At 35.0% G+C, this 8,805-nt stretch overlaps 1 protein-coding gene across 1 annotated transcript; it reads right to left on the bottom strand.

The window, feature by feature from the left end:
• Nucleotides 1–1,417: 1,417 nt before the first annotated feature.
• RANBPM (SPla/RYanodine receptor (SPRY) domain-containing protein) lies at nucleotides 1,418–6,695 on the bottom strand. The gene is made up of 11 exons (XM_078315813.1): nucleotides 6,390–6,695; nucleotides 5,841–6,014; nucleotides 5,189–5,335; nucleotides 4,646–4,732; nucleotides 4,451–4,496; nucleotides 4,265–4,341; nucleotides 3,789–3,939; nucleotides 2,757–2,825; nucleotides 2,576–2,635; nucleotides 2,243–2,329; nucleotides 1,418–1,951 (listed from the first exon to the last, which is right to left on the bottom strand). The coding sequence occupies exons 1-11, from the start codon at nucleotides 6,587–6,589 to the stop codon at nucleotides 1,670–1,672; spliced, it is 1,380 nt and encodes a 459-aa protein (XP_078171939.1). The 5' UTR covers nucleotides 6,590–6,695; the 3' UTR covers nucleotides 1,418–1,669.
• Between the last annotated feature and the right edge of the window lie 2,110 nt (nucleotides 6,696–8,805).

The following is an 8,805-nucleotide window of genomic DNA, read 5'->3' as shown; positions in this document are numbered from 1 at the left end:
TTACAATGTTATTCGCAAGCATATAAACCTCTGTCTGAAAGCATTAAAATTCTACATCTGTATAGTTTTAACTCCTAACTACTTTTGTTTTCAAGCCAAAAACGAAAATATTCCTTTCACTTACTCTTTTTTATTTTTTCTTTGATCATTATAATATATTTTTCTGACGATCCGTGATGAATTTTACGAATCTAAAAATACGAATGTTTTTTATTCGATTTTATCTTTCAAATAAGATCCATGAAGAAATACTTTTGAGTAATTTTAAAGTCATTTGTTTTTTTTTTAAAGTAAAACTCATGAGCACTTTAAATTTTCAAGTTTTTAAATCTCAGTCTACAATCATTAAAATTTTGAAGGCTTTATACATGAAATTTATATGTTTTGTAAATGAGCTTTGTAAATGCAGTGTTATTGTTAAGGTTTATATGCTTTGAAATGTTATTGTTGAGGTTTAAATTCTTTGTACATAAGGTTTATATATTTTATTCTAGAGATTTAAAGTGTTATTAATGAAGTTTATATGCTTGTAAAGAAAGGTTTAAATTATTTTGAAGCAAAATAAAAAAAACTGAAAGTCACAAAGATTTAAAGTGGTAAAAAAAATTACGACACAATTATAACTCGAAAGTTATTCTTCATGTATCTCATTTGAAAGAGAAAATCAGATAAAAAACGTTCATATTTTTAGATTCGCAAAATTCATCACGGATCGTCAAGAAAATGAATGAGAATGATCAGAGAGAAAATGTTTAAAAAAAGTGGATGAAATTAATCTTTTCGTTTTTGGCTTAAAAACAAAAATAGTTAAGAGTTAAAATTATACAGATTTAATTTTAATGTTTGCAGGCAGAGGTTTAAATGTTTACGAATAGCATTGTAAAATGTTATAAACAAAACTTTAAATGTTTGAATATTAGCGCTGGAAATGAAAGTTAAATAATATTGAAAGTTTTTTTCTGTTAAACTACTTGGAGAACGCACTCGAAGATTTTGTTTGAAATACAATTATTAGGTTCCAAATAAAAAATTTAAATATAAAATGTCTAAACAAGTTGAGCTAGCGGAAGGTCGAAGCAAACAAGCTGAAGTCAACTAGATAGGGATAATTTAGTCCAGAGAAGAGGTAGGGTATATGGAGGGAAAAAAAAAGACAGCCTACTTGATACGAACTATTGTTTCTGTTTTGACTATTTGTCAAGAACACGAGCACAGCAGTTGCTCAATATAGTAGAAACAGGGTTCCAGGCCGATCCTAGCACCCGGTTTAATTTGTTTAGTCATTCTATGTTACCATTGAGGACCTAACAAATTGGGCTCAAGATGTACTATCTCTATTGTATGGGAATGACACATCGTATTACGATCATCTTACAAGCATTTATAATGAACATTTTTGCCACAACTGAAACAAAGATACAGCAAAGATTTCATCACCGGTACAAACAATTTCTTACAAAATCATCAGCCAATTACGATGCCAACCAGAGTAGCACTGTATCACTCCCAAACGCTTATAAAAAAGAATGATACTGTACTAATGTATATCATACATCTATGCACCACCACTTTACACAAAGAAAATAGAAAAGAACCATATCAGCAAACGCCTGTTTCAAAACTATCAGTGCAATTTTGCAACAAAAAAAAAAACACATTTTTTCTTCTGTTAAGCAAGTCTGGACTGGCAGTTCAGATCTCTGTGGAGAAAGAAGGCTTCCCCTTGGTCATCATCAGCCAAGCTACGCCTCTCCAAAGTGCACACAGTAAGCTGCCTCAGCAACTTCTCAAGGCAAGAAATCATGCAGCCTTCTTGATCCTTTAAATTTGGATTTGTAGCCAACACAGCAGAATTTATTGCATCAGCTACAAATTCCCTCTGCCGTGAATCAAGCAAGTAGCCTACAGAGGAGTCCGAGGGTTTTCCATATGCAAGCAAAGCTGCAGTGTCCTATAGAAGAGCAAGAACAGATATCAACAAAAGAAAAAATATGTCCATAAATATCATATTCCACCCACGTTTCAAAAGAAAAGAAATAACCAAAGAAATTTAGTTCAACTATAAACTGGCAAGGATATAGCAAAATCCAGGCTGAGCTTACAAATTTGACTTTGTAATGTAGCGAGCACCGTTTATATGATTTGGCAGGGTATTACCATGGTAAAACTAATAATGTACAGTAACATAGCAGAAATTTGAGGAATTATATCTCGAAAAAAGCATGAGAATATATGTATTTACTGTCCAAAGGCTATTAAAAGCCTTGTTGTTGTAGTATTTAGCAAGGTGAGCTCGACCATAAATCACTGCCGCCTCCAACTCTCCTCTCTGTAATTCAAAATTACATACATATTCATGTCAGAAATACTAGAAAACAGTAGCAGCAATACACACGCACAGAGAGAAAGAGAGAGAGAGAGTACTACTTTGGCAGCCCTTGCCAATCTTTTAAAAAAAAAAACAGAGAGGGAGTAGTTGCATATGTTCAATGTTCAATGAAATGCTCAGAATGAAGCAAGAAACAAACAACTCAACAAAAAAACACACCCACACACAGTAAGAGAGAGAGAGTACCCGTATATGTTCAATGAAACGCTGAGAATGAAGCAAGAAACAAACGACTGAATTGTCATCCTGCACAAAAGGTACTTTAATCATTAAAGTTTAATGGTCATTACCCAAATAAAGTCTTCATCTCAAAAAAAGAAAAAGGATTAAATGTAGATCCTTAGTTAACAATTAGAAATATAACTACCTGCACAACTGAAGGGTACCATTCTCTAAGCTTTTGGAATGCAGAATCTATATCTCCACTGTTTATAAACTACAAAAAGAAAAAAGAAAACCAAGTTCAGAAAACTAGATTTTCAAAGACAACATAAAGAAAAAGAATCCAGTTAAGAAGCTGCACCACACGCACAACTGAATTTCATTTCTTTGTCCAGACTTTACTGTCCTTTTTGGTTTTATTGCCAAAACCTGTAATTACATAATCATCTAACATTTTGCAATATTTGAAATTAACCCCCAATGTTCTCATATTTGAGACTGACACTCAACCTTTCTAATACCCACATATAGAATTTGATTCTGAAAATTATGCTGGAAATAACATGGATTCAATTGTGAATTTTGATGAATTTACCCCCCTACCCCTTATTTTCCTTTTTTTTGCAGGCCTTCAGTTTACATTTCCAAATTAGAAGAACATAGAAAAAGAGTTTTACAAACATATGCAACTTTTAGGCAAACTAAACTACTGCTGCTATACCAGCACCACTTGACTAGTACCAAAGTAACCACCAAAATGCATGAACAACACTTAGCACCAAATATTCCATTTTAAATACCTTAAAAAACTACACAATTCTGCCTGCTAACTATAACTAGAACCTAAATCATTGTTCATCAAAATACAACTCACAGAGACTAATACAAATCTGCTCATCATGACATCAAAAAATAAGTATCAAGGACCTAATCTTCTAAATTTTACTCCTAATCTCATAACATATGTCATTCATTGCCTCTGAAACTAATAATCCAATATTAAATAAAGTGGATTTATCTACTTTTCTATATTATTTGAAAACCAATTTGGTTCAGCCCAGACGACTCAATAAAAATAAGTCATTTTCAATTAACAGTGTAATTTAAATAAACCAAAAGTACTAAGCGTTAATTTTATTTTTTTAAGGAATTTGTTTTTTTTTAATTAAAAACACAGTAAAATGTTTAAATTTGCAAAAGGAACCTCTTTATGACACAATAAAATTATTCCAGTCACCTGACGAAGAACTTTTCTGTGGTTAAGAGCATACTCCAACTGTCCACCAAAACCGTTTACTTGTGCAGATGAAGAGTTCACCTCGCTCGCATTTTCAAAAGATTCCAATGTGTCTTGGTATCCATAGTGCAAGAGATATGATCGAACAATCCTGGCCATTTATTATCACATCAGCATGTGCAATGAAGCATGATTTTTGGCACGTACATACTTCTCTTGGTTCTTGTTTAATCTGAGTTTTCTAAGACTATTATGGCATATATAATCTTGTTTGTTTCATTTAAAACTACAAGAAGAACCAATCGTATCATCAGGGCTGGTGGTTGCATATAGTTGCTGGTATAGTGGTACTGCACATGGTTGTGATAAATCTAAAGGCACTCATAGAAAAACCAAATTCCAAAGGGTAAACTAGCTGGTAATCCCATTCATGCACATTTTGGAGAAAAATCAGTGGAAACGCAGTTGAAACATACCAGTGTGTGAGACCTGATTGTAATTGTGCTTTTTCGGCTACCAATTGAAGCTTCAACTTTTCTTCATAGATATAAGCCTGGCCAGCAAATTCAATAACAAAATCTCCATAGGCCGATATACTATATATGTGTTATGCACAAAAATGAAATTTGAAAAAGATGGTCCCAAAATATCCGGAGAAGTACCTCAAAGTCAAAAGCAAAGGGCTCCTTTCCAAAGTTCACTGTCAGCCTGATGCATGCAAATCCAAAATTTCAAGAAAAATAGAACAACAAAACATAAACACTTCCAAAAGCAGGTATGTACCTGCTTTTAATATTTCCATAAAAATTAACACAATTATTATGAAATAATGATTCAATATAAAAAAGTGATTTTACTCCTCATTCTGACTATGGACAGCAATCGTTGGATAAAGCACACCCTTGATCTCTTTTGGAAAGGATCCTACAATGTTTCCATTTTTCCTAAAAATTATAAAAACAAATGGTAAGTTCACATAAAGGTACAAAACAAAGTTTGTCAGATGACTCTACGGAAGAAATGATACTGGGAATACTGACTAAAAATATTCACGCAAGTATCACCGCTCTATTGGTCATGACTCAATCTATCTAACCTTACCTAACAATGATACTGTACTCAATCCAGCACAGTGAAACATATATTTTTTGTTAGGGTAACTGTGGTAAACTTTCATTTCTTTGGAAGTTGGAACATATTTCGGCAGATCGTTGCCATGTATGTCCGAGCAGTGTGGCAACAGTGTGGCAACTAAAACAGAAACTCAACTGCTTTGTCAATTTTTCCACTAGTCTTATTGAATTTCATAAATTTAAAGGATTTATTAAGAAAGGGGATGGTTAAAGTTGTCCTTTATCCAAACTCTTACAAAATCATATAAAGAAATTGAAATGACTCACGTGAAAAAAAATTCTTGAGAGACATAATTGATACCGGCACCAATCTTATCCCCAGAAGTGAAAGTGGGACCAAAAGGCTCCCCTTTCCCTTGACCTCTATACAAATAGCCATCATCTCCATGGTAACCACAACTACTTGCTTCCCAACTGAAAGTAAAACAGAAAATAGAATTGACATTAATGTATATCCAAATTAGAAATTAGGAAAATTTCCATATAAAACCTGCAAAATTTCATGTGTTCATCTTGATATAGCGTAATTCAACTGTAGTTTGTATCACCATCCTGGTTTTATTCAATGATTTACAGATAGTTTCTCCTTCCATCAACTTTTTATTTCACTTTGGTCTGGTTCCTTTTAAAGAAACCCAGAAACTAAGGTTTCGGTAATATTTCTTATCACAGTAGACATTTGTTGTTTTAAAGGTGTAAAATTATATGGTACATGTGATAATTGCAGTGCAAGGAAAATGACAGACAAGGGTTAAAGATCCTTTGGAAACAATATACACATTCCAAAAAGAAAAGAAAAGGAAGACAATCAATCTATTGGGCTCATAACTTTTGCAGCTTCATCAGGACATGGGTATATACTATTAAGATTTGTATGTAAAATGTTTGCTTGGCTAGGCATAAGCACAGAAACACATACCCAGGTTGCCGGCGCATCTTAAAGCCCTCTGTAGTGAAGCCGATAGAACACTGACCCTTCTCACCAGCATTCTTCACTGTCATTTCAAAGTAGTAGGCCGTCCTTTTGGTTGGTGCAGGATAGTTAGCTTGTACCACACCTACATCATGCCCATGGTGTTGACTCGCTACATACCTGGATATTGTTAAATGGTTTTATAGTACCAAATTATTGGTTAAATTGCTATTGTCAAACCACTATTTTGGATGAATACGAAATGGCTTGATAGAGCTTAAAGACTATTTCTTGAGGACATAACATGTGGTAAAGATCAATATTTTGAGGTACCAGGATTAGTAGATAGTATTTCCTCTCTGCTACATCTAAAACTAATAAATTCCATATGTTACACTTCAAACCAGTTTCAATGATACATTATTAGTGTATTTAACAAAGCTCCTTTCCAATTTCAGTGACGACAAAACTTCTCATTGTTTAAAGAAAACAGTTAGGTCAAAGATACTACAAATTGAAACATAAAAATCAGTGATCTAGTACAAAGAGCAGTACCTGACTGACATCTTGTCAGGTGACACAAAATGAAACAAACCGGAGCTGTTGAGCGTGTTAAGTTCCGAAGGCTCCGGTTCGGCGTCTAGAGCGGAGTCGACCGAGGCCCACTCCGCCTCGGACCGCCACCGCGCCGCAAGTCGCGTGAGATCGATCCGGCCCGGATCTGACGGCATCGATGATTCCTCACACTTCACCATTTATCAAAGGAGAGTTTTGGTACTTTCTCGGGTTTAATAGGAGAATGGTTTTAAATTTGATGATAATTTTAAGTGATTTGAAGCAGAATTGATATTTGATTGGGCTCGGAAGAAAAGAAATCTAGGCGAGTCGGGGCTGGGCTGGGTATTGAGTCGGTATAAATCTCTGTCGATTCTACTCTGTAGACAATAGTGTACAGAGTCATTTAAACCCATTTCACTCGGGAGATATCACTTGCTACAAGAGCACCAGAGAAATTGATAAGAGGAATATAACTAAACGTCTAAACGCAGGCTGAGTAACTTGCAGTGCTGGACTCTGGAGTTCAACAAAGTCTATGCTTCATTGGCCACGCGTACAGTTTACAACGATCTACAAATTGACAAATGGCTTGTGAATTTTGATCCTGCATAAACTTTTCTTGTAAAAGGAAACAGCACGTATGATTCAGCTGGTGATGAGAGAGCATCCGCATCGACTTGCACTTTTTATTTCAAAATAGGAAACCACAAAATCACTCTGACTTGTTGATAATGCACTCGTTAACTTCAATTCGCTCATTTATAATTCAAATTAGTTTCAACTTTATTGGCTGACTCGTTTAATAAATAAGCTGAGTTTGAACATATTCCAACTCATCCATTAAAAACTCGAGTTACACAAATTTGTCACAATAAATCTCAAGTCCTTCTAAATAACTCCCAAGTTATTGTTTGGATTTTTATTTTATTAGTTATCTTGTTAATTATATTTGAATTATTTGTTTTTAGATAAACTCTTACTAAATCATTTGAATTGTTTTTGTTAAGATAAACTCTTACTAGTATATAACTATAACTAAGAAAATTGACTGGTTAAACGATTTATAAACGAGTTGTAACTTGAGTTGGTAATGAGCTGAACTCGAATTGGCTTTACACTCGTTATTGACACTCCAACTCAAGTTGAGTTGCTCATAGGGGTGGACCCAGCTAGGGGTGCAAACGGGTTAGATATTATCCGACCGTATCCGACTCCGTATTCGAAAATTTAATACAGATATCTGATATCCGAATATCCGTGTGGATACGGATACGGATATGGTTTTGAATTTTAATTATCCGTATCCTAATAGTAGATATATATTATATAATTTAATATGAATTATGAAAAAAATTATGTTATTCACTATTATAAAAAGCGGATATTTGTATCCGTATCCGGTTAATATCCGATCTGTATCCGTATCCAGAAAATAAAAACGGATACGAATATGGTTTTACCACTATCCGATCCGTTTGCACCCCTAGACCCAGCATAGACCAGGAAACATCACTAAAAATATATATATATAATGTTCATCTCTAAAAGACTTGTGCCGTTGTGCGGGTCCAATTATGAATTATCATTTTTTTATATATAACTATGAACGTGCTGTAACAGAAAAATATGATCTTCGTTTAAAAAAATAAAGTGTAGTCCGAATCTCATCGAATTCAAACAATATGATCTTCGTTCCAAAAAAAAAAGAAAAAAAAAGTGGGGGTTCAAATTAATATAGTTCAAAATAAAAATGAAAAAATCAAATAAAAAAAAGTTGGGTGTGCTAAGCACGCGTAACACGTGCTACTTAATTATCTCAAATTGTTAGTGGTTCTGCAAGGATGTGTATCGGAACCAAATCTAAAAGAGAAAAGGTATTATCCCCCGTCTCTCAGTCCCCGTAAAATCTCCGCAGCCATCTTATCCACTTTCTAACAGAACTATAATGGTACTACGACCATTTATAAACCTCTGATCCATGTCTTCATTTTGAAAATCCGATTAAAAAAGGCAGTAAAAGAAAAAAAATGAATGGCTGCTCCGATCAACCTCCCCACGGCGAGATCCTCGCGCCGCCGCCACCGTGTTCGCACCGGAGGCTCCAGCGCAGATCTCCTCCGTTCCTCCGTTCCGATCTCTCTCTCCTTCCTCTACAGATTTAGCGATCTCCCTCTACAACAATTAACCCCTCTCCTCACTTGCGCCGCCGCCGTGTTCCCACCGGAGGCACCAGCACAGAGGGTGAGTCTCCGCCTTCGTCTCCCTCGCAGTCCGACGCCACATTAGCAAGAAGCCTTGCTGCCGCTCTGTGGAAAATGCACCTTGCTTCTGACTTTCACTTCCAGGTAGGTCCCGCTTCTCGAGATCTACCCTTTTTATAACTTCATTATCTCTCTTTCTTCTTTGTCGAAGT

This window comes from Carex rostrata, chromosome 15 (assembly GCF_964058835.1).
Source record: "Carex rostrata chromosome 15, lpCarRost1.2, whole genome shotgun sequence".
In the NCBI taxonomy this organism is placed as follows: Eukaryota; Viridiplantae; Streptophyta; class Magnoliopsida; order Poales; family Cyperaceae; genus Carex; species Carex rostrata.
Note: the sequence above shows the minus strand (reverse complement) of the source record. Positions and strands in the feature narration are given on the sequence as shown.